General features: G+C 33.4%; 2 protein-coding genes across 6 annotated transcripts in view; one reads left to right on the forward strand and one right to left on the reverse strand.

The window, feature by feature from the left end:
- Window positions 1–687: 687 nt before the first annotated feature.
- Window positions 688–2191, reverse strand: LOC135138077 (uncharacterized). 3 transcript variants are annotated; one of them, XM_064067929.1, is made up of 4 exons: window positions 2015–2191; window positions 1692–1867; window positions 1587–1637; window positions 688–1527 (listed from the first exon to the last, which is right to left on the reverse strand). In XM_064067929.1, the coding sequence occupies exons 1-4, from the start codon at window positions 2077–2079 to the stop codon at window positions 1211–1213; spliced, it is 609 nt and encodes a 202-aa protein (XP_063923999.1). In that variant the 5' UTR covers window positions 2080–2191; the 3' UTR covers window positions 688–1210. The 3 variants fall into 3 exon arrangements, with proteins under 3 accessions (XP_063923999.1, XP_063923998.1, XP_063923997.1); XM_064067928.1 differs by having other exon boundaries at window positions 688–1512; window positions 1587–1867; window positions 2015–2189; XM_064067927.1 differs by having other exon boundaries at window positions 1587–1867; window positions 2015–2188.
- A 4882-nt stretch (window positions 2192–7073) lies between these two features.
- The window catches only part of Nipped-a (Nipped-A), a 66007-nt gene continuing 46350 nt past the window's right edge, over window positions 7074–26730 (forward strand). For 2 of the 3 annotated variants that reach the window (XM_064068840.1, XM_064068838.1), the window contains exons 1-11: window positions 7343–7418; window positions 7719–7891; window positions 7945–8244; window positions 8300–8494; window positions 8551–9158; window positions 9211–9293; window positions 17908–18464; window positions 18516–18826; window positions 18883–19332; window positions 19635–19779; window positions 19836–20943. In XM_064068840.1, the coding sequence (XP_063924910.1) occupies window positions 7742–7891; window positions 7945–8244; window positions 8300–8494; window positions 8551–9158; window positions 9211–9293; window positions 17908–18464; window positions 18516–18826; window positions 18883–19332; window positions 19635–19779; window positions 19836–20943 (3907 nt within the window). In that variant the 5' untranslated portion in view covers window positions 7343–7418; window positions 7719–7741. Of the gene's footprint in view, window positions 7135–7342; window positions 7419–7718; window positions 7892–7944; window positions 8245–8299; window positions 8495–8550; window positions 9159–9210; window positions 9294–17907; window positions 18465–18515; window positions 18827–18882; window positions 19333–19634; window positions 19780–19835; window positions 20944–26730 lie in introns of those variants that run through there. The other variant, XM_064068839.1, reaches the window with a different exon arrangement.

The following is a 26730-nucleotide window of genomic DNA, read 5'->3' on the forward strand; positions in this document are numbered from 1 at the left end:
GTCAACATCTTTCGTACGAAGTTAGTTGAGACATACTTCCTAAAATTTAAGCGCGCAAAATTCAAATAGTGATCAGGCAAGGATAGCTTGATTGTAATCCCTCTATGCACAAGAGAGATGTGTGACAGGAGGATGTCGTCACAGACTCTGCTAGGGAAAGAACACGGCGTGGTGGTATCTATTTATTATATGATCAAAGGTGTGAACCAAGGAATGAGTGAATAATGTATTTCGGGTTGCCGCTAACCACAAATTACCAAGAAACTATTGTCGACATACTTTCAATTCTCTGTCGTTCTCTTACTCGTTGTAACGTGCACTACATACTAGTGTTATCTTCTTCTAATTCTAGCGACTGTTACCATTAGTTGATGATTTGACGCACTTATTTAAAATGGTATAAAAGAGAATCATAACTGCAGTTTTTAAACAAGTGGCAAAAGAAAAGTTTCTAAACAATCTCCAAAATGATTTATAATGTTAAGATTAAAATATTACACGGACTAGATCGTTGGAATATATTTGACTGTCGAGTTCCCTTTTTTCGTAATTTTTCTTAATCATTCAGAAGTTTTTGTTGTCACGAAATGTGGGAATGTTTCTAACATAAATAGATAATCGTATTGTATTTATTTGCATGCACAATGTTGAGAGCTTAAAACGAAAAAGAAAAAAGACGTACAGATATGGTATAAATTTATTAACATTATTGTTAAACATTAGTGAATTAATGTATTCTTACTCATTATTAAATAAAATATATTTCACTAATTTGTCTCTTATTTTCGCCTGTTTTGAAGCAAAATTTATCACTTTCGCTTAGTGATGCAAGCGGACTTTCAAATACATTTCCGCTATGGCCTTCATTAATTGTATTTTATGATTATCTAGTAAGTCATGAGAAACACAATGATGTTCATATCGGGATTATTAAAAATGTTGGTAATATTTTTGTTTTCGCTAATTATGGTCTCTATTATTTTACAAATGTCTATAACGTATCTCTTGGCCATAGTTAAATTTCCCCGTTTTTTTAAAATTCAATAACATAGGATTTGAAAATGTTGATTTCAGTTGTTTTTTACAAACTGTATACTATGTGCAATAATAATGATCTAATTAAATTAACATCCTACATAACAAATAAGTTTCGAAAAAATTAACGAGGAAACTGACATTTTTTAATTATTCCACACACACTAATGCACATTTAAATTGTTCTCATAATAGCTGCAGCTGCTTCTTCTGATAAAACATTATTTGTGCGAAGATGCTCCAGCAAATCTTTTAGTGAAGAAATCCAATCTTGTAGTTGTTTCTTCTCCTTTGTTAATAACTTTATTTTTTTTCTTTTGTCATCCATGGCTCTTTTCACAAAATCAAGATGTCTTTTTGCTTTTCTGGGAGTAGCAAAATCTTCTGGCACCAAATCACCAACATATCGAGGAGTTCTAATATTACCCACAATTACGTGACTTTGTTGTTTATCCGCACTAGGAGTTTCAATTGTTTCTATAAATGAACATGCTGTAAAATGTACTTAATACATACACCTACTTGTAAAACCATCAATAGAGTTACGTTACCTACTGCAACGGGTTCATTCTTTATTGGGAAATTCAGACCACTTGATCCTGCTGCAATAGGAAGTTGTTCATTTTTCACAAAACTTTCAGTGGCATTTTCTGCACCTGGATCCAAAAACGGTACCGCTTCATTGTGTAATCTTCTTTTTGCCATTATTAAAGAGTTATAGTCATAGTCGTGAAAATGTTTCGAACAAATTACAGAAGATTGTTTGAGTTTAGTCTCGTCTAATTTGCAAGCAGAAATCCAAGCATTACGCCGATATTTGCTCTTGGGTAACCTAAAAGCAAACGATACAAGTTAACGCAAGGCAAAAACGATTGTTGGGTATTTATTTTTTTATTATAAGCCAGTTTACAGAAGCTCAGTTAAATATTTGACTGATTAACTTAACCTCAACTAAAATATACGTTTCATAAATACTTACTCATGAAAAGTTAATGTAGAATTATTAGATGTTTCTTTGCATACAACACACACCCTGTAGCCCATTTTTAGAAATTCTATGCAATTTAAACTTATAACTGTGATATAAATAGCTTATAACCTAAAAAATCTATGTAACAAACTAACAAACACGTGACAAACAACGGCGATTGTATGAATTAAGAACCGACTTGCGCTAGCAGAATTTAAGGGTTTACTGCGCAAAATCGTAAATTGCTCGGTTTAAACAAAAAACTACAAATACTCTTGCGTTCCCATGCTGTAAAAGAAGATGGAAAGCAAAACGCATAGTGTACATGTTGGCCAAGAACGTATGTTCGCTTTTGCATAGGATCACCGTATCTAGGTTCAAACTATATACATTCGTTATTTAAGCGGAATCATTCTGTATATATGCACAAGTCAAATATTGGGACTGATGAACATCATGGTCCGAATGAAATTGCGCTACTTCAGGCAATCTGCGATTTTGTAAGACGGGAATAATTGCGTCGCTCAGGGCAGTCTTCTTGTCACGAGTAGAGTTGAATTGCGGCTCTTTGCGTGATCTGCTCGTTGTACAAGTAATTGTGTTACTCTGCGTAATCAGAGTAATGATTGTAAGTGCAACTTGTAAACTCTCTTAATTCTCTTGCCTCGGGTGGTGTGAAACTGCGACTATCTGTGTGATCAGCTCGTCGTAGAAGGAGGCCATGCCAAGCGTAATCCGCTGCCGAGAAGAGGATAGGATTGCGTAAGCCCTGCTAAGCACAAAAAACGGGAAGAGACGGCATAAGAGACAGATTAATTATTATCAGAGCTGATCGAAAAATCTGGGAAGACGAAAAAATGTCGGGGGACTAGTCCACAGTGCCGATTCACAGAAAAGGAGATAAATAATAATTGCCATGCTAGAAACTGTTAAAACAACATGTCTAAAAAACTGAACAAACATGCTGAAAAATGTCTGGGAGAATACCAAGCATGTTTAAGAACCAACTGGTCAGTGATACCACATGTTACGAATTTACACCGTTCGCCTGCTTTTTAGACTTCAAGCAAACATATTGTTACGAAATAAACCGAGCACTTTCTGGTCTTACGCCGATGATGATTCATCCTCAATGCGACCGAGCCACAAATCTCGAAGAAACTATGAGTTTTAAATAGAGATCACCTTCGAGAACGATTGTTATTCAGCTAGTTGAGTCAGGAGAAGTTGCGCCGAGCTTATTTTGTACATAATCGCTGTGTAATCAGTCTTGTAAATTCGAGTTATTAAGAAATAAAATTCTTGAGTTTTACCCACGCCGATTTTATTCACCGTTCAACGTTACGGATAACAATAGAGGAAAATGGAAAAGAAGATTGGGAAATAAAGAACAGGTGGGTGAGTCAAAAGTCAAAAATGTGATAGTCTATCCATGCTAATGAGGTCAAAATAAGTATTTGTTAAGAAAAACAAAGGTGAGAAAACACCAGACAATCAGTAGACCTATGTGCAAGAGAAACCTGGGTGCTGAAGAAATCAGAGGAAACAATGTTGGAGAGGTGGCACAGGAATATATTAAGGAGCATATATGGAGGAATAAATCTGAAAGAAATGAAGAAGAAGAACAATCAGGGAAACTAAAACTTTCTACAAGAAACCAAGCCTAGACAGGATGAGCAGAGATAGAATGCTAAAAATGATACTTTACAGAGGACTAATCGGAAAAAAGAAAAAAGAAGGTAAAAAAGATGGTAAAACAGTGGGATGGAAATATCAAAATCGGAGAGTGGAGGACCCTGTGAGAAATTTCAAGGAAAAACAAGAACAAGGATGGAACTAATTTAGATAAAATGTGAATAGTTATGTTTTGTAGTGAAATTATTCAATTTCAAGCCCTAGGTGTGAAGGGCCTTTTAACCTGTACTGATAAAAATTCTTCGGTATTTTAAGGTTGTTTAAATTTAAATTTGAATGAAATCAATTAAATCACAAGTTGGTTAAATTCGAGAATAAACTAAATTCCTGTTTTTGGATATCGAGAACGTAGTTGACACAATTTCTTTTTAAGGTAGAAATTCACATTTCATTCTTCATGGTTGTTATAAGAAGTGTCACTATAGTTTTCAAAAGTTTTCGAAAATGTATATTATATACCAGGTTCCAACTCTTTTTACTTCCCGAGCGTAAGCAAAGGAAGTATTGTAATCGAGTCCGTCGGTCGACTCTTTACTTTTACATTTTCTCGATCTTTCATGACCACTAGAAGACGAAGAAATAGATCTCCCGTTGCCGTCTGTCTGTCAGTGTGTCCGTCTGTCTGCCGTCCCGGATTTTTATTAGACAGATAATCTTCGAAAATACTGGACCCATTGTTGTTAAATTTTGTATTTATATTAGGAATATCATGTAGATGGTAAAACGCTAACCAAAATTTGCCTAATCATCCCCACCAATAATATGATGACGGCACTTCAAAATTGTACATAGTAAATGGATTTTAAATTATATAAAATAACATAGTCCTACACATGTTGTTTATGACTCCGAATTGAGTTTTTACCCGAAACGTCCAGATTTTTTGAAAAAAAAATCAAAATTATGAAACAACATTTTGCAATTTAATTTGAAATCTGCAAAACCGAATGCTTTGAAATCTTGCAGGTAATTTACAGTTATAATTGGGATGACAAATTTTTATTCAAAATATATTTACTTGTCCACTCCAAAAAATTGATGACGTCACCTCAAAACTTTGCCGAATAAATCCTATCTAAAATGTAGAAAATATGGTGAACAATACTTGTGATTTATCATTCCATTCATATTTTTTGGATTTGCATATACCCTTTGCCTCAAAAAAATTAATGAATGCGTGAATTTATCTTATTTATTTAATCAGGAACTACAAAACCGAATGCTTTGAAATCTTGGAGATGTTTTACAGTTATCATAAGCTGGTAAACTTTTAATCAAAATGTATTTGCTCATCCCCCCTAAAAAATTGATGACGTCACCTCAAAATTTTGCTGAATATGTCCTATTCGAAATATATGTACATAATATGATGAGTCTGTACTTGTGATTTATCATTCCATTCATATTTTTTAGATTTGCTTAACAGTTCGTTCAAAAAAATTAATGAATGAGTCAATTTATTTAATTGATTAAATCAGGAATAGTTAACTCCATTTTTCCTAAAATTTGTAGATACAACACTGTTATTATTAGTATTATATTGCATGTAATAAAATAAGTGTAATAAGAAAAAAAATATGCATGCAGTCGTCATGTTTCCCACAGCGAGGGAAGTACTGTCTAAACTCTATAGACCAATTTTTTAACCTATGTTTGTTAATTTGTGAAAAAGCTGATATTGCGGTTAGAAATTCATTTCACAATGATTGATACAAGAAAAAGTTCATTTAGATTTATGTTTATGATTAATATTATTGGGACAATTTTTTGTCAGGTACTTGTAAATAAGTATTTTCTTAAACGTTCCAAAAAAATTTGCGTGAATTCAAATCGATGAAGTTGCGATTTTCAATTTTTTTAAGACATACTGACATATTAAAAGAAATAATAAAACAATTGGTTCACTTTTATTTAGACGGAACTTTAATAAATCTGTAGGCGTTGGACCCTATTATAACAGGAACTTCCTTATCTTATGTTTGGGAAGTAAAAACAGAGTAAAATGCAATTACAGTGGAATATCGAGTTCGAAAATTCTAATATTTTAGAATTTCTTAATAAAGACTATATTATGATTTAATTTAATTTAATTTAATTTAATTTAATTTAATTTAATTTAATTTAATTTAATTTAATTTATATCACAACAAAGTGTGTAGCTCTCTTTATCTTTACATAAAATTTAGCAACACCGATGTTAAAAATAATACTGTTGCAACTTTTAGTTAATCCTTGCAATGCTAAAAAATTTCAAGAAAAACAAGTGGTCAATCAGAACATGTAATAAAGTATATATTGAGGACCGTCCATTTATTAGCGATGATTGATATGATTATTATCCATATGTACACATGCAAATTTAATACATTAGAAAAATAAAATTATGTCCTAAATTTTTGGGACATGTACGCTGTCCTCTACACTATAATTTTGAGCAAATAATACTTTGTTACAACAAGTTGTCTAATAAATGTTATTTAAACAGAATTTCCCCCGCCCCTGGAGCACAACAAATTCTGTGTGAATCTTAGACTTATTCTTCAGTATACAGATTTGTGGAGTTACTTTTCATAAAGAAAAACATTTTTTTTTGTAATGTATATAATGCATCCAGGCGTTGCTAGGTTTAAGAATTTTAATGTAATTAAAGAGATCGTTTTTGAAATAATAAAAAATATACGGGCTTTTTTGAGAAAATAACATATACCACTTTAGTCGGTTTATACATTCATTATTTTTGGATTTCCTGTTCAAACAGACGTAAACACTAAAACTGTTACTAAAATACCACTTCAAAGCATATTTTTAAATAAATATTTGTTTAATAATTTTTCAAAATGGTGTTGTTAGTTTTTGGAGAAAATAAAATTTTGTTTCGTTGTAATCGCTAAAGCAGTATTAGTTGGTGTCTTCTTATCAAAGCTTGTAGATAAATTTAGTTTCTTAGATAAATTTTAAGACTGCTTAATTTATTTTGGAATCTGTTGAATGTGAATTTTATTTTTGAATCTGCAAGTTTCAGATGTGTTTCAACAATTTCGGAAAAACTAAATACGTAAACTTTTTTTTGATCTAACAAATTTCGTCATTTAGTATTATTGATTCCAAAAAATAATGTCTTCGGTATAGGTTCAAAGCAAAATAAAAAAAAAACTTTTAATTATACACGCCCATATGCGTCAGGTTAAAAATATGCACAGGTACAATATTATTAAGCCGCAGATAAAAATAAATATTATGCTGTTATAAATTTCAAGCGAGATTTACTCAGCAACATTTTGAGATGACGTTATCGGTGGGGATAATATAGAACTCTAGGTGGGATGTCTATTAGTTTGATAAAAATGGTTAACACAAAAACACTGATTTGATCACCGGTACCCATTAGGTGGACAGACGCTAGGTAAACATAGAGGTCGATAAACTGACAACAGGTATTTAGAAACGTGAGATTGAGATTTTTTTATTGTGTGTATTTTGCCTGAATTCACACTCGGAGGTTAAAGCACTTCTCTTACTAAATTGATTACACCTATGAACATTTTAATCATTTTTTACGCCTTCATCTGTACATTGGTCTCAACAATTTCCACGTCTCTGGTTTTTTACTTCACTTTACTTCATTCACTTTGCTAATTCTAACCAAACTTCTGACGTCATTCATTCATTCACTTCTTGGTGTTTGTTTTTAAGAAACAAAAAGTGAAATAAATAGCAGGTATAAAACATTTTTTTTTTAAGTTTAAAAGATTTATATATTTTTATTTATTTGGTTGTAATTCAGTAAAAGTTGTTACTGTTTTTCGGCCCGAAGTAACATTAAGGTTATGTTTTTAAATACATTTTCCCCGATTTAAATTGTTTTTATGCATAAGTGTTTGTGTTATTAAAAAAACGAGAAACATAGTTTACTTTTGATTAATTAAGGTGATAACAGCTTTATACAATTTAGTTTAAAATAATAGATAGCTCAATCAGATGCTGCATTTTTTTTCAAATTTTAATTAATATCTTTTAGGATGTAATATCAAAGGAATCAAGATGCAGTCTGCACAATCAAGCATGACGGGGATTGACCCCCACACCACCCAAATGAACCAGTTTCGGAGTTATGTCACGATGCTAGGTGACCCCAACTGTAAAGACGTTTTGAAACTGAAGGCAACTCAAGAAATAAGCAAAAATTTTGAGGTAAAACATACTCTATTTAAATTATTATGTATTATTAAAAAAAAAACTTTCAGATTATTCTGTCGTCATCTTTGTATCAAAGTTTTCTAGACCATTCTGTGAAAATATTTTTGAAGATACTGCAAGAAGGCGAACCGCATTTTATTGCTGAGTACAATATACAGCAAGTTAGAAAACTGATACTGGAGATGTTGTATCGTTTACCGACAAATGATCTGCTGAGACCTTACGTCAAATCAATCCTGTCTTTAATGTTGAGACTTTTGGAGATAGATAACGAAGAGAATGTTCTGGTTTGTTTGAAAATTATTATTGAGCTGCATAAGCAGTATCGTCCAGCGTTCAATCCAGAAGTAATAACGCATTTAAGGTGGAAATGATTATATTATTTTTTTTTAATAATTGTAGATACAGCATTTTCTTCAATTTGTCAAATCAATCTACTCTGATTTGCCTAACCACATGGATAAAATTTTCGAGCCCAGAGCTCCAATCAAAGTGAAAGATTTAAGCGAACTGAATATTGAGGACTTGCTTAAAGAAACTTTTACTATGACGAGTATACAAACAGAGAAGAGGAACAAAGATGGGACGTTAATTGCAGTCAGTTTTTTATTAAAACCGCTGTTTGAATAATTTTTTTATTTATTTGTTTTTAGTATTACTTAATTCCCAAAGCAGTCTTATCGTTAAAGGTGCTCCAAGAACTCCCAATAATTGTCGTCCTCATGTACCAACTTTACAAACAAAGCGTCCACCAAGACGTTAGTGACTTCATTCCATTAATCATGAAAACCATCACTCTACAGCCGAGCGTCGAACAAAGACAAGCTGACACTTTCAATAAAGAAATATTTGTGGATTTCATGGGAGCTCAAGTCAAAACTTTATCCTTTTTAGCGTATATTATCAAGTTTTACCTAGAACATGTTCAAAGTCACTCTGCTATGATGGTTCAAGGGATGTTAGGTCTTTTAATGCTTTGTCCAATGGAAGTCGCGCATCTCCGAAGAGAGTTACTTATTGCTGCTAGACATATTCTAGCCACAGACTTGAGGAATCGTTTTGTTCCACATATGGAAAAATTGTTTGATGAGGATGTTCTTTTGGGACGGGGTTGGACCACGCATGAGTCGCTGCGTCCACTGGCTTACTCTACTTTGGCTGACTTAGTACATCACGTACGGCAACAATTACCTTTGTCTGATCTCACTCGAGCTGTTCATTTGTTTAGTAAGAATGTACATGATGATACGCTGGCGACAACGTGAGTTGGTTGGTTTTTGTCTGGTTTAAAGGCTAAGTTTTTGTGTTTTTAGAATTCAAACTATGTCCTGTAAGTTGTTGTTGAATTTGGTGGACTGTATACGGATCAGGTCGGATGCGGAAAACAGTACAGAAGGTAAGATCTTGGTGTTTTTTAAAATTGTTTCACTTTTATAAATGATTTTTTTTTCATTGTTATATAAAAAAATAAATAATTACATTCTCAAGAATAATATTGTGAGGGTATAGTAAGTCACTTTGGACCTTATATTTGATATTCAAAATTAACATATTTATAAAGCGGTGATAAAGCAGTACTCAAAGTAGCATACAGATGGATAGATAATGGTGAAAGGTTAATGATTTATTTGGAAAATCATTTTCAACCAATAAAAATATAAAAGTAAGGATAAAGAGGATTTACTTCAAAGCTTTAAATAATAGAGTGTTAGTGTCTTGCTTTGTTTTCATGTTTATGACAGTTTAGTGACATCAGAGCATCAGACGTAAGAATGTGGAACTCCGTTTTTGTTTTCATGTCACCTGTCACTAGATTAGTTTTAAAGTTTCCTTAACATATCACAGGTTTTAAAAAATAATCTTAAAAGTGGTAGAAACGAACAGTTTTCAGATTTAATAGCACTAGTTTTTACCAAAAAACAACTTGCTGGTAGAGTGTAACCACTATGAGAAGAACATGTTGAGTTATAACTTATAAGTTATAACATAATAATCTGTTACTCAGGTTTTGGCCAGTGGCGTAAAATTTTCGTTCTGAAATGGGATATTCCGAAAAATACAGGTGGTCCACTATCTTGGATATTATTTTATTATAATTACAATTGGAGCATTAAACATACTAACCTTAACAGTGTTCAAAAGTTTTGACAAACACTTCAAATTGAAAGATAAAAACACAAAGAAGAAGATATTCTGGACGAAATGAAAAAAAAAAAAAAACTTTTTAGAAATATTGTGTATTACGAAAAAAAAAGATCTTAAATTATAAGACAGGACTTCCCTTATCCCTGGAGTATAATTAAAAAAATATCGAATGTTTCCACAAAAAATATAGGTGATATATACCAGTCACAGTGTAAGAAAAAAAATGGCCTGTGAGGTGATCAAACCCGCAACGCGGTCGGAGTCGCGACCTTCGTTTTATTTAGACAACGCTGAAATCAAATAAGCGATTCGTTGGGTTTTTGTACAGTTTAATTTTTTTGTGAAAATCTGATTGTCTAGGGTAAAAAATCAAGGCGGATTTATAAACCACAACTACATGATTTTTTTTTTAATTTAAATCGTATTCCTCTACGAAATGTTGGCGTGATGTCATCAATTTGTTGGTGGGGATGATTAAACAAATAACAACGATTGGTAGTTTTAAAGATTGTCTACCTAATAAAAATCGACACGGACGACAGAAGCGGGAAATCTATTTTCTCATACTCCAGGGGATTTGAAACGTCGACAAAGCAAAGTAGAATAGCTATTTGCCGGTTGGACCCTATTGCAATACTTCATTAGCTTACGTCTGGAAAGTACAAAGAAAGGTAGAGAAATATATAAAACGTTTTGAGTAAAACTTATAAGTTAAAATAGTTGATCATTCTACATCTACAGTTAAACGATCGATTGACTTATCAACACCAGGAGTTAAATTAGAATAAAAATAAGATTAAGACTTCCGTTGGAGATATTACGGATAGTATTAAATTGAAAGAAATTATGAAGACTAAAAACATTCTGTAATAATACTGAGAATCTGTCATACTCATTAGTGTCTGATACAAAGAAAGTAACATTAAAGCCACCAATAAGGGATCACTTTTTGGAATAAATTCCCAGTGCAGACAGTCAACGCTTTTAGTTGTGGACCAATACCGATAGATGGCCTAGGACCAACAGACGTCGCTTGACCGAATGCAGTGGCGCAACAAACATATTTGACTGGCATTCCTTAACTGTGCGATTGGCTTATCGCATTAAAAGTTAACGGACCGCTAAAGTTTTTTATCCTTAGTTTCAATTTTTGCAAACATTATTAAATATGATTTTTTTTCACGAAGTTGGTATTTAACAGTTTTCCTGTATAAAACATATAAAAAAAATATTTCACTAATGCATTTGTTGAGGACGTACACATAATAATGATGCCGAAATAATCAACTGCGATTACAATTTGTTTATAAAACTGGATTTTTTTAATGAATAAATTAAATTTCGATCATTTCGTATGTTTAGAAAAAATTTTAAATCACGACATGTTCAGAATTTTATTGTGAGTTTTAGCAAAAAGCTAATTGTTTTTTTTTTTTTTGGTACGTTTCTATGCGTTAAGATATTGATTTGATGGTTATAGTGGTACCTATTTTTGCAACACGCCCATGCACAAACGTACTAAAAAGATTCTTTCCACAGAAATACCCTCACCCCTGAAGTACAGTACAATAAATTCAAATTTTTTGAAAAATTCTAAGGATATTGCAAATTTAATTTTTTAAGATAACCATTATAAGTTAAAATAAAGATATGTCTGTAATGTTAAACTAAAGGTAAAAAGGACAGACAGACAGAGAGACAAACGGATGGACAGACGAAAACAGGGACCTATTTTTGTCGAATTCTAGGGGTGATGAAACGTCGAGAAAAAATAAAACTACAATATCTGGTCGTACTTCGTCCAGTGGACTCGATTATAATACTTCCTTAGCTTAAGTTTGGGAAGTAAAAATGCGAAGAGCCCTTGGATTGATTAAAAATGAGCCCAGTAATTTTTTGCTGGGCTCATCACATTTGGTGATCTGTAATTTTTTTATAAAAACTTGCTCCTATAAACAAATTATAATTTCAGCATATTTTTATGCAAACGTCCTCAGCGAATGCACCAGTGAAAGCATTTTCTCAACCTTTTAAAAGTGTTAACAAAAACGTATTTTACTACATCTTTGCAAAAGAAGCTCAGCATTTAACAACTTCTGCAACAATGAAAATCAAGGGAACAATTTGACTCAATTTGTTTGAGCGATTAAACCTCTACACTAATAAAAAAAATTCTTATGAACGTTAAAGAATCATTTTTATTGGTAGCAAAGTGAACTTTTTGTAAATGTACAATTAGTTTCTTAATCTAATTTAAAAAATACAGTTCTACCAAAAAAAGCTTTATTCCTTCTAAAAACTTGTACATACTCGTAAGTACACTTGTCATTACATAAGTACACACACGTGCCAGCACTGCAGACGTTGTGGACTCATGGTTTATAGGACGAACCGAGCCGTAGTGAGTGGAATGCTTGTTGATAGTGTTTGGGTTCACATCCGCCTCACTACCGTACTGTCATGCCAGTCCATTATGAAATATTAGATACCTAATTATTGTTATAAAAAATAATATATTTGATCACAAATTCTGCAAAATTGAAAGTTTGGTGCTTGGTTTAAAGGCCTTTTGAGCAGGTTGCCATAAAGAGGTGCTCAGATATTTACATTTTTTATGCATAGTAACTGAAATTAAAAGTCTGAGAAAAAATTTTACGTGATTATCACACTAAGTCCGTTGAGTGATGTGCGGCAGTTTATTAGTAACATATTGATTAAAAATATGTTTTTCAAAAAAAAGTAGCAAATTTTTATTAGTATATTTTTGCCAGTTTCTGTCAATTATTCTTATTGAATATTTTACCAATTTCGTTATAGATTTCTGAGGCACCTTCAAGGTTAATTGTTTTTCAGTATCATAATTTTTATACAATATTCGCAATTGCGATGGTTCTTTCAAATCACGAGTACCTAAGAATTTTTTTTTGCAAAATTCACAGGTAAATTTGTCCAACAACTTTTTCACTAAATATCCCCCGAAATATACAACTGAACAATCTTCCACTGTAGCTTCTGACTGACTGGGACTGGAGTGAATTGATGATTCTTCTGATAATGATATAGATTCTTCATCACTATTGCTACTTTTTAATCTCTTCAAAGGTGAGAGAAAATATCGTCTTTGTCACCTTCGAAGAGATTAAAATCTTCATCGATCTCACAGTTTGATTGTTCTGGTGGTTTCATTAAATTAATCACCGTATGAGATTTAAAAAACCCATTAAATGTTGTAACTGTAGGGTTTTTATTATATCCACCACGTTGTCGGTATATGAACAAGAGGTTCTCGAGTGGGTCTTGGTTTAACCTGCCAGTTAAAATGTACGGCAGTTCTTCACTCTTACATACATTATGTAACATTTTGATGGCTCGTATACTTTGGATCATTCCAAGAAAGCAAGGAGGAGTACTGATTTTCCCTTCAACAGTACACTTTTTTAAATTAGACATAATGTCTAAACCTTTACCGAGAGCACTCGTAACGTCTGTGTTATTATCTGCTAAAGGTCTGTTCCATGGCTTCTTACTCCATGGAAACTTACTGTTAAGCGCATCAAACAATTTATCGATAACATATATAAAATCAGCAGTATATGTTGCTTCCACTGATAAATGTCTGCTGTTGACTGCAGTTTTTATGCCTGCTGCGACACTTTGACTGAACACTTGTGCAGCCAGACGAACACTCATCTTCTGGAAGTTGTTAGGTTTAATATGACGATCTGTCAATTTCACTAACGCTCTTCCAGTTGTGCTAGATTTGTCTAAAATATAAACTTCCTCAATAAAAGACCATGAAATTATTTTTTCGTGCAACACGTAATTTCCAGACATTAAATTGTTACGAATACTTGTCAGCAAATGAAGAACATCATAAATACAATAAAATTCTACATCAAGCTCAAAGTATGGCATTTCCGCTGTAACACCCATTAGTCTGAAACACTTCCGGTTCGTTGCAGACTGATCAGACACAACTCCAAGCGGTTCCAGACCACTTTCTTTTAGATGCAGCGAATAGCTATTTACAATTTTCTCCAACACTTCAGCTTTTACACCATTTTTTGTAAAATAATATGAAATTGGTAGTTTCCAGTCACAGTAGATTCCTCTTGCCATCAATATTAAAACATATTTAACAGGTACAGCTCTTGAACCAAATTCACCCATGTTTTCAAAACCTAATACTTCACCAGATGTTTTTGAAAATTGTAGATCCTGTTTTATATCCATTTCGTCGAATAGAAGTATACATTTCTTTTCTTTCTCTTCCATTGTACGCGCTTTTTATTGTAGTCGTTGAAATAATTTTTTGTTGTAACCTAGTTTGGTTTTATAACTTGTCAACATCAATTTTAATGTACTGACTGAAGGAAGAATAGATCCATAAAATCCACATAAAAACTTTTGCTTCAAATGATCCTCACTTACAGCAACGCATTCCCATAGAATCCATTTCTTGCATCTTTCAGAATCTTTAACGGGAAAGAAACATTTTCTCAAACCAGGACTATTTCTTGAAGACTTGTCGCAATTTACGTAAGAACATTTATTTCCAGACATAATCCTAAAATATAATATGTTGAAATTTACATACTATAACTACATTGCCCCGCAAAATTTTATTCATTTTTTTAGACAAATTTTATCACTTTTTCGGATTTGTCAGTAAAGAAAAACTTTTTAACAGATAAAGGGATAGATTTTCGTGTCTAGTTATACATATTCCTACACTCGCCCGTACGAAAAACGGACCACCTAATATTGTTTTATGGACAGTGCTTCGTCGTTTTTACTAAGCTTATTTTTGCTGTTGTTTTTTGATCAGCGTATTAATGAGTGTACCTGCATCCTGCACTTTAGACGCTTTTAGAGGAATGGGAGAAGATTCAACAAGAATAAATAGACACTTCAAATCGTGGGATGCCTTCGAGAATCCTAGGAGTCTTACAGGTTCATAGGGGAAATACCCGTTATAGACGTTCTTCAACAGTGTCATTAATTCAGTGTGTAAATGGCCATTGTTGTTGCTTTTTTCTTTGGAAACTTTTTTTTTTCAGTTTTGTTTGCTAATTTTTAATCATTTTCTATTAAAACATATTTTTTAGTTTTTTGGATAAACAGATTACAACATCAAAGTATTGCAGCCGAAATCCGAAATCACACTTTATTTTGTACATTTTTGGATCTTTTTCTAAAAAAAAAAAAAGAAAAAGGTTGGCCCATGTTTCATGCCGGTAAGCGTAGTTAATATTCATGAATTAGAGATCAAATCGGAAAAAATAATAAAATTTATCAAAAAGAAAAAATATACTCCTCATAAATTTTGCGTTAATGTTACGGGGCAGTGTATATCATATTCAGTGTTGGATTGAGGACCTGGGGGTCCACCGGGAAATTTACAAAGTGGTGTCCTTTGGTACCGCATACTGTTTATATGTTATTATTATTACTATTTTGAGTTTTGCCAGAGACATTGACGTCTTCAAAAAATAGGTGCCAGCTTTTTCGAAAAATTACAGAATTTGATTTTGTGAATATTATTTTTTTTCTATTCCTAATTTTTTTTACTGTTAACCATTGTATACATATTTTAACTTATAGGGGTTATAAGTTAAAATAAGATATGTATACAATGTTAAACGTAAGTGCGAAGCAGTGTGCTATGCACTAACAATTAACATGACTTTTTCTTTTACAAAATTTTGTGATGACGTCACCAACATTTTTGCAAAAACATGTATATCACTTTGGATTGGTGCAATATATTATACCGGGTGTCTGGAAAATGGCGGATTAGCTTTCCACTACGCTCTTAACAATCAACTGGTGAGTCTGGGAAAAGTAGTACCATGGTTACCAAGAAATCAGAAAGTAAGCTAGTCACGCATTATGTGCGTATAGTGTTGCCAACTTTACTTACATACGTAAAAGTATATACGTTTTTTTCATGATCTACATCATAAAGAATTTTTTTATAATGTTTTTGGGACTCCTGAAACCCCCGTGCGTTATGCACGGGGGTTTCAGGAGTGAATCCGCCATTTTCCAGACATCCGGTACAATAACAAGTGTTGTATTTCCAAATTTTCAAACAAATTGACTCGTTCTTTAATTTTTTTGAGTCACCTGCAACCAATGCCTGTATAAGCAATTCTAAATAAATTACAATGGGGCGCAGAAGTAGAATGTTTCGGGATCCACCAGGAAATTTCCCAGTGTCCGGTGTCCCGGCGGCACAATACAACATAAAATAATTACCTACCACTTAATTGAATGAAAAGAAGTAACTTGTTACGATTATAAATATATTAATAAATATTAAATGATCGTTATATTATAAAATCACCAATAAAAAAATACGGACGTTTGCACAGAGTAAAATTAATGATTTACAAAATAATGAGAACTATGTAAACAGTCATAACATTACGAAGACGGCGGAGGCGGGTGGCGACGTGCGCGCGCTAAACAAAACAAAGCCGATGTTTGGTAACAGTACTCGCACCAGAATCGCCGACACTGTCTGCGGTGAAATCGCTCCTTGCGCCATCTATGAGACTGTTAAATAACTGTAGGTTGACTGTCTGTTTATATATAGTCATTGACATTGCTAAGGAGATCCAAAAAGAGTTCATACTCACCGAATGGGATAGAAGGAGGAATATAGACTACAAATATAAGGAGATGCTTTCTGAAACTGAAGAGATTTTTACAGAGGTGCAATCAGTAGTGGGAACAACAGTGGTAATTGAAGATAAATCAACTTCTACGGCATTGATAGGAACAATTACTTTTAAAAAGTAATTCATTACAAATACTCATTACTCAGTAAAAAATATTAATTCATTACAATAATTATAAATTACTTTTTTTTAAGTAATTCATTCAATTACTCATTGCTTTTAACTTTTTTGCACTTTGAAAAATTTGATGAGACAATTTTAGATATTTGTTGTAAGGGGTACATTATTTTTTCTCCAGCCGTCTTAAAACATGACACTTTTAATGACAATTTCAACACTAAAAGTAAACGTTTTTGTAATTAGGAAAAAAACTTGCGTTACTAACGCAACATTCACTTTTAATCCTAGGATTTAAAAAATGCTAGGATTAGAAGAAATCATAATTAATCTCAAACTATATTTTTTCGTCAATTTTGAGAATATTAATAATGTTGTCTTTAATATTTTATAAATTTATTAATAATTAAACACATTACATAATTTCTAAACTTTAAAATTGATATTAAAAACACACTGGACATAGCAAAATAGTAATTTTCAATATTTAAAAAATTATTTCGGAAATTTGTGTCATAATTATCAAAACTTACTTCCACTTACATCTAAAGATGTGTCTTGGATATACATATGATATGTTATTTCTAATCAAATGCTGATAAAAGCCGGGAACAGAGACCGAATCATGGCTGATTTAGACGTTTTGTTTACCCCTTTTTTTTTGGATAGAAATTCATTACAATTACTCATTACATCAAAAGTGATTGAATTACAGTAATGAATTATGTATTTGCAATTGAATTAGTTCCGGCCAGTGTTCTACGCAAGTGTGAGAATTTTTCGCGGCAAATAAATTTTGATGCCATATGGTTGCCACGGCAATATACTACTAATTAGTGAAAAATTAAGCTTCTAATGTTTTTGCAGATCTATTTGCGCTTTTTTTCACTATGTTTATGCATAAAGATATGATTGCTCTGTTGTATTACTTTATCACCACTATATATGTTAAAACCTTTCTGCATATTTCTGTTGCATTATTTATCTGATTCATTAAAAATTTTGTTAATTTATTCACTCCGAATAAACCACTATAAAATTGTGGAATATGGAAAATTTCAGGTCGAGAATTGTTGATGCGCATGCTCGAAGTTTTCGTCGTGAAGTTTAAAACTATCGCTAAAATCCAGCTACCCATTTTAACCAACAAGTGTAAACAGAATACACAAGTACACACCACTACTCAAAGCAACCCCCAAACCCCAGAGGTAAAACTGGAGGATATCAAACCTAACCCGGCCGAAATTCTCGAAAACGCCCTAGCATCAACCCAGGGCATTCAACAGAAAGAAGAAAAATCCAAATTCGGATTCCCACAAAACAGTAACTACAACGTAGCCGATTACAGAAGCTTAGTCAAAACGTTAGTTTGCGGCGTCAAAACAATCACCTGGGGTTGCTCAGCATGCAAATCCAGCGCAACTCTTTCACTGGTAACCACCAAACAGTTCCAACCCCATGAAACCTTGGTGTTTGTGCGGTTGGTCAAGTGGGCTTTGAAAGCTCTAGATATTTATACTTTGTCGCTGGGACCGCAACCAGCCGGTCCTCAACGTATTAACCAGCAGAATGTGCGAAATAAAGAAGAGAAGGAAGTTTTGGAGCATTTTAGTGGAGTGGTAAGTAATGACTTTGGACGACGTTTAATGTGTTGACGTTTTTGTGTTAAGTTTTCTATGATGAATCCGCAAACATTCCACGAAATTTTTTCTACCACCATTGAATACTTAGTAGAGAGGGTTTATAAGAATCCCACTTTACAAACCGTACCTAATACGTTATTGGCTAACCCAGCTACGAGTCCGATTTTTGCAACAGTTTTGGTCGAGTACCTTCTAGAAAGAATGGAAGAAATGGGATCGAATCTCGAACGAAGCAACTTGTATTTAAAACTGTTTAAATTGGTCTTTGGGAGTGTTTCGTTGTTCCCTCAAGAAAACGAAAATATGTTGCGTCCACATCTTCATCAGATTGTTAACAGGTAATTTTTAAAATTGTCAAGTTGTACTAAGTCAAGAGGGATTATTTCTTTAACAGGTCTATGGAGTTAGCTATGAGTGCAAAAGAACCCTATAACTATTTCCTATTACTTAGAGCTCTGTTTCGCTCAATAGGTGGCGGCAGCCACGATTTACTCTATCAAGAATTTTTACCATTGCTACCTAACCTTCTCGAAGGACTCAACCGACTACAGAGCGGTTTACACAAACAACACATGAAAGATCTTTTTGTGGAATTGTGTCTAACTGTCCCCGTTAGATTAAGCTCTCTTTTGCCATACTTACCAATGTTAATGGATCCCTTAGTATCTGCGTTAAATGGATCACACGTTCTTATAAGTCAAGGATTAAGAACTTTGGAGTTATGTGTTGATAACCTTCAACACGATTTTTTGTATGAACACATTCAACCAGTCCGAGCTGACTTAATGCAAGCACTTTGGCGAACTTTGAGGAATAATGATCAGGTGGCCCAAGTAGCCTTCAAGTACGTTATTTTGTTAAAAGTTCAGTTAATTCGGCGTTATCTCGAGTCAAAGGTACCCGTCCCCTAATTTTTTAATATTCCCGCTCATAATTTTTTTATTATTAATGTTACGTCGAAAAGTTGTTAATAAAAGTTGTAGGCAATGATGCAACCTACAAAAATCATCTTTACAATTTTTTTGTCAGACGCATGGTTACTGAGATAAATACAAATAATAATTATACCCGATTCCGAAAAAATCCAAAATGATGCCGGATTAACTGTAGTCCACATTGACGGGTTCATATTAATGTGTTGTACAGGGTTTTAGGTAAATTTGGAGGAGGCAACAGAAAAATGATGATTGAACCCCAAAAGTTGGACTATATTTCCTCAGATTACGATCCGCCTGCTATAATTGCCAAATTCCATGACCAAGATAAGACAATTGAGTTCCCAGTGCAGAAAGTAAGTGTTTCTCAAACCGTGTATTTTCTCAAGTGTCAAATAATTTCTTTACTTAGATTATTGAAACAGCGTTCAACGCTCTGAAACAAAGCAACACCGACTCGTTTTACCGAAAACAAGCATGGGAGGTGATCAATTGTTACTTAACGGCTTCGCGCAACCTTAGCGATGATAAGAACACTCTTATCAACCTCTTCCTTCACTCTAGTTTCCAAGACCCGAAAACCATACCTCAGGTCAAGGGTTCCGTGTACAAGAGCATCTACAAACAAGCAAGAGAAACTCATCAGACCGCTCTCACTGGTATGTTCGTAGCCGCGGCCATTAAAGAGTTGCGACAACCAGTGGTGGCTCTCATGGTTGCCGTGGTACGTCATTATACCATGGTAGCTGTGGCTCAACAATCGGGCGCTTTCGCGTGTACTCCCAAACATAACGAACAAGTGGCTTTAGACCCGTTAGTCTTGGTGGACGCTTTAGCTGTAATCATGGGCCACGAAGAAAAAGAACTATGTAAACCAGGTCACGTAGGTCTAGTTTTGATTTTGGACACGGCTTCAACCCTCCTAGGTAGCAAAGAAATGGCCTGCAGACTACCACTCATCGAGTATCTATCCGAAAAAATGTGCGCGTTGTGCTATGAGAGGGCGTGGTATGCTAAACTCGGTGGTTGTATAGCGATCAACTTCATGTTCGAGCGGTGCGCGTTGAAGTGGGTGTATGAACATATGTTTACGTTTCTCCGGGCGCTACTTTTTGTTATGATGGATTTAACGGGGGAGGTGTCGAGTGGTGCGTTGGATATGGCTAAGAACAATTTGGAGAAGATGTTGATTGTGTGTGTGACCGAACCGCCGGAAGGGTCGGATCAAGCGACGAGAGATTTGCAGAAGAAGGCTTTGCATGAAGTTACACATGAGCTGGTGAGGCAAGTGACTAGTCCGCATACGATGGTGAGGGAGCAGTCGATGCATTCGTTGAGATTGCTCGCGGAAAAGCAAAACAAGTCGGTGACTTCGGTGATGGAGCCGTTTAAAGAGGTGTTGGCGGATATGGTTCCTCCGACTAAACATTTGTTGAAGCATCAGCCGGCTATTGCGCAGATGGGGTTAATGGATGGGAATCAGTTTTGTACTACTTTGAGTCCGAGGCTTTTTACCATAGGTAAGTACGGTTTAGTAGTCGTTATTAATCAGAGGGAGTTCAATAAAAAAAAAAAATGGAATTTGTGTTTCGAACTTTGCTATGAAGATTTGCTAGTCACTCACTAAACTTGGTTTGTCCCTAAATACAATACTAAAATATGGATGACAAAAATTGTTTATTTCTCCATCTTGGAGAGGAAAATCTGTTAGTCAACTGCTAAAACCTTCTCCAACTTTCACAAATGAAATCAAATCAAATGCCCCCAATCAATGCAAATATCACAAATTAAAAAAAAATGGATCTTCTCATGAAGTTTACAAATTAAACATCCATTTGGGCAAATGCCATGAAAGCTTTCACTAGAAACCATGTGTTCCGTTTTCTCAACGTGATCTCGTCACCACTAATCTATCAAGAATTTCAGATAACAAAGAATTTACATGAGGTTAAATTATGTCGCACTTTATCAGCAATTTTGAACACCAACGAATTTAAATGAAATTAAATTATGCGTTAATTCGAGTTATTGATTAAATAAAAATGCATTCACAGATTACCTCGTGGACCGAAACTCCGTATCACATACAACAAAACACATGAAATACGACAAAATCAAAATAAGGTTGTTTCGGACATCCTCGGCGCACTTCGAAAATAAATGTTCGAATTCAAGCTGCAACCAATCATTACGCCTGCAAGAAAATATTAAACCTCTTTCGTTTTGCGGACACACGAGGATATTAATTTAACAGACAATAATTTTCAAGATCTTTTCTCTTAAAATGAGTCAACGCTAATGATTCGTTTAAATGCCATAAATGAACTATTATTATAAATCTCGAGTGAGAAGTTAAGTGTGCATCATGTAATACTAAAGAAAAAAAAAATAGTAACAGTAGTCTATCAAAATCTTTAGTAAACAAAACACCTCAAAATAAGATCACAACCATAAGACAAATTACCAACACACTATCAAACAGATCCCAGACATTAACTGACAAATCACTTAACAATTTATCAAGAACAATCCAAAACCAAATTAACATCCCAGATAATCTACAAAACACGTACTACAACACCGAAGACACATTAATCAAAACTGGAAACAACAATTTTAAATTTCACATTAATTTCTAAAATGAAATTGAAGACCAATTTAAATTAACTTTCGAAACATGTTCTAAATTAAAACCAAATGATAGACATTCACTTCCCCGCCAGTGTTATTCTAAAAAGTTTCTGGCAATTGTAGAAATAATGAACACCTTCATTTTACCAAAATATCTCACAAACTCGATCTCTTTTGAAAAACTTCATACAATTATCTACTGTGCAGCTTTAACTTGTAGGTATTCAAATTAACACATGTAAAGATAACATAATAAATACAAACACCAATCATATACCCTCCACCCCTCATTGGGAAACACGGTTAAATTATAAAATTAATAACATTAGAAAACAACTAGGTCAAATAACACAATACCTTAGAGGAGTTAAAACACCACATATCATGACATGTGTGCATTCGATACTAACCAACAATAATTTTCATCAAACTGATTACGATGAGTACAACACAACACTATCCCAACTTAAAGATACCCTATTACAAAAGCTTTCCTTATATAGCAAAAGATACAAACAATCACATCTCAGAAAAATTCATAACACTAAATTTTTAAACATCGAAAAACGATTCTATCGACATTTAACTAATTCAAGCAAAACTCAATTATCCGGTGAACTACCAAGTTCACAGGATGTAACAACATTTTGGTCAAAACTTTGGTCTCAAGAATTTGAATTTAACCAATCTGCCAAATAGATTGCTCATATATCCCATAAACTATCCACAGTTACACCAATGAATGATCATCAGATAACACTTGCCGAATTAATAAATACCATAAGACACACAACTGGAAATCACCAGGATCAGACAAAATCCATAATTTTTGGATAAAAAAATTAAATTATGTACATATTCATTTACTACATCACTTAAATCAGTTCCTTCTTGACCCATCCTCCTTTCCAACATTCTTATGTCATGGTGTAACATACCTAAAACTTAAAGATAACGACACAAAAAATCCATCAAAATACAGACCTATCACATGTTTACCGACAATCTATAAAATATTAACCTCAAAAAATCTATCAACACTGTTTTAACTCTGACATCATTAATGAAGGACAGAAAGGATGTATTAAAGGATCCTTTGGTTGCAAAGAGCAATTAATCATAGATTCCGTCATCTGTGAACAAGCTAGAAAAGAAAACAGAAACATATATATACTGCTTTTATTGATTATAAGAAAGCTTACGATTCTGTCCCTCATTCCTGGCTATGCAAAATTCTGGAATTATACAAAATTGATACTAAAATCTGCACTTTTCTCAAATGTTCCATGGAATTTTGGAAGACCACCCTCCAAATAACCTTAAATGAACAAACAATTCATTCAGATCCAATAATGATCCGAAGAGGAATTTTTCAAGGCGATTCTCTTAACCCGTTATGGTTCTGCTAGCAATAAATCCCCTCTCCGATATTTTGAACAGCTGCAATTATGGGTTCAATATAAGAATTAACAAACAAAGAGAAAACAGAATAAGTCACTTGCTGTATATGGATGACATAAAAATATATGCAAGTACACAAAATCAGTTAACAAACCTATTAAATCTGACTGAACAGTTTTCCGGTGATATTGGTATGTGTTTTGGTATTGAGAAGTGTAAGACCCAAGCAATCAGAAAAGGCATCCAACACCAAATACCACATATAACCCAGAATAACGAAATAATCGAAGCCCAAGAACGAAATGATACATACAAATATCTGGGTTTCTGTCAATCCTCCCACATCAATCATACCAAAACGAAAACACAGTTGAAAGATCAATACCTAGCGAGATTAAAATTAATATTGAAGACACAGTTAAATGGAAAAAAATTAATGAAAGCAGTAAATACATTCTGCGTTCCACTGCTAACATATTCTTTTGGAGTCATTAAATGGTCCAAAACTGATCTTGAAAATTTAAACATCGTAACAAGGAAAATCTTCACACAGTATAGAAGGCATCATCCAAAATCATCCATTGAACGATTCTCATTACCAAGACAGAATGGAGGAAGGGGTTTCCAGAACTTAGAAAACTTATATCAGAGACAAATCTCAGATCTGAAGAAGTATTTCTTGAAACGAGCAGAAAGAAATGAAATGTTTTGCACCATCACAAGAGCAGATTTGAACCACACACACTTAAATCTGTCGAACACCGAAGAAATACACACCCCCCACACAATAGAGAAAATAATAAGTGGGATAAAACAAAAACAACTACATGGAAAATTCTACAAAGACTTAGAAGAAACTCATGTCAACAAGAAGATTTCATTGAGTAATCAATACCAAGAATTACAGAACATACATCATCAAATATCCGAATATAAGGAACGACTGCTGCCGTCTCTGCAAAGCAAAACCTGAAACGATCCAGCACATAATCTCCTCCTGCAGCATCCTGGCACAAACTGACTACAAAGCTAGACACGACAACGCAGCCAAAATCATTTACAAAGAATTATTAGCAACACTTATGAACTTAATCGAAGATACTACACCCTATTACACTTACATTCCATCTCCGTTCCTTGAAAATAACAAATACAAATTATACTGGGATCGCACAATACTTAGAGACTTAAACATTACAGCTAACAGACCAGACATCATACTTATCAAAAAACACACGAACAACATTATTCAAACATACCACACCAAGATTTCAAAATATCTACAATTATCGATAGAAATGAAATCCATGTTGAATCTTAAAAAAATTTCAATTCTACCCTTAGTTATCTCTAATGTAGGTGTAGTCCCAAATAGCTTAGTTGAAAATTTAAAGTCTTTGCATTTGAATGATTCAATAATTGTCAAAATTCAAAAAGCTGTTGTCATATTGTTCGTAAGTTTTTCGAACAGTCTGATCATGTCAGTCAGATTAGATTAGCACCAGTAGGTCACTCTCCAAGTGATGCGCGGATAAATGGTCGGTAGTTACGCTAGACTTTTGGGGATGGGGTGAGATTAGAGAATAATAGCAGACTAATTTGTATGCTGTAATTCTAGAATCTCGAAAGTTGTTTTGTTAATCTAATCAGTGCATATCATTACTTGGTCTTAATACCCGTAATGATAGAAGTCTTGCCTGAATGCCGGTCATTTCCGGGTCAGTGGTGGGTCTTAATAATAATATATTGAATCCAACAGACCGATAGTCCACAAAGGATTAAACAACACTTTACAGTTAACATATGTTCAGATACATATAATTACAAACATATGTAAACAACTTCAACCAGTGACTCATTGCCGACAACCTAATCACTTTTTTTTCTAATTCTTTTATATGTATTTTCAAATGCGGTTTTGCGGTATTGTTTTTTTTTTGTCAGCGCGAAATTTAAATTTCGATTCAGGACACCACAATACTCAATTTAAGATAACTGTTGGAAAACGTAGTATATCTCATTTTAGGAATAAATAAAGTAAAATAGTGTGTGTGATGTAAAATTATACAAAAAAATGTGTCAAATTTTGTTAGCTTTAACTTTGTGTAATACTTTTTTCTGTAGAATTAACCATTGCGGAGTTATTAAAACAAACAAGTTTTGTCCCTTAACGTTAAGATGTCGACTCGTGTTTCCATCCCCAAATGTTAAAAACTTGTATTTTTCATCATAGTCCTCACTAAAACAACATATATCTAAATTATTACTACCCCACCTTTTGTAAAATAAAGGTGTTTTTTGTCGCTACTGACTGGATTATTACGGTTTTGAGTATTTTAGTTTTTTTTCCCTTTTAAGTTCGTGAAATTCGTCAGCTGGTTGTCTTGGTTTTAACTACATTTTTAGTATATTATATACGTTGACACACTGAGGGGCGGAGCGTAATTGCAAAATCGATATTCCCTATACAAATTTACCATTTTAAACATGTTTTTAAGTTTCTTGTTAGGAAAAGAAAACTACACATATTAAGAAAAAAGGCAAAGTGTAAGCCCCGCCCACCCGCCCTATTTCAATTGTGATGATCTTTTTATTCGTCAGGAGCCAAGAGGGCGGAGCACAACTGCGAAATCCTTATTTCTCTATAAAAAATTAAAAACATCTTTTTGAATATCGTGTTCAAATAATACGATATATATTAAAAAAAAAAAAAATAATAATAAACCCAAAGATTAAGCTCCACCCATAGTCGCCTCCATCTTAATTTTGATGAATTTTTCATTCGCTGTCAGTCATTATCGATGTGGTAAAAGGAAGAAGTAAATAGAAATTAATCACCAAACATATTGCCTATTTAATAATAATTTTAAAAACGCTAATTTTTTACAATAATTTTTTTTTAATTCATCGATTTCGGCGCTGCTTGAAAATTTCTACGGCTTTTTCGATAATGGTGTCGCTTGATGTTGTTCTTGTCTCGCTGTCACGTAATAATTTATTAATATTTTTACACCAGTTATGTACAATTATTTTAAAAATTATTTTGTACATCATTTAAAAACTCCCCGCTTTTTGTTCCTCACAAAACGCTTGGGGGTCTATTTCTGCTAAATGGTGGAAGGATTGTGTTTGTAAATTTTTTAATGTACAAAATTCTTTTAAAGAATATACGTATTTTTCGTTAGTACACCTTTTTAAATAACACCTTAAAATTTTCATTTGGATAACAGTCGATTTACCGTTTGGATTCCATGGCTACGAACTTTACCAAAAAA

This window comes from Zophobas morio, unplaced genomic scaffold (assembly GCF_036711695.1).
Source record: "Zophobas morio isolate AGI-343-1 ecotype UQ-CSIRO unplaced genomic scaffold, CSIRO_AGI_Zmor_V1 ptg000030l, whole genome shotgun sequence".
NCBI lineage: Eukaryota > Metazoa > Arthropoda > Insecta > Coleoptera > Tenebrionidae > Zophobas > Zophobas morio.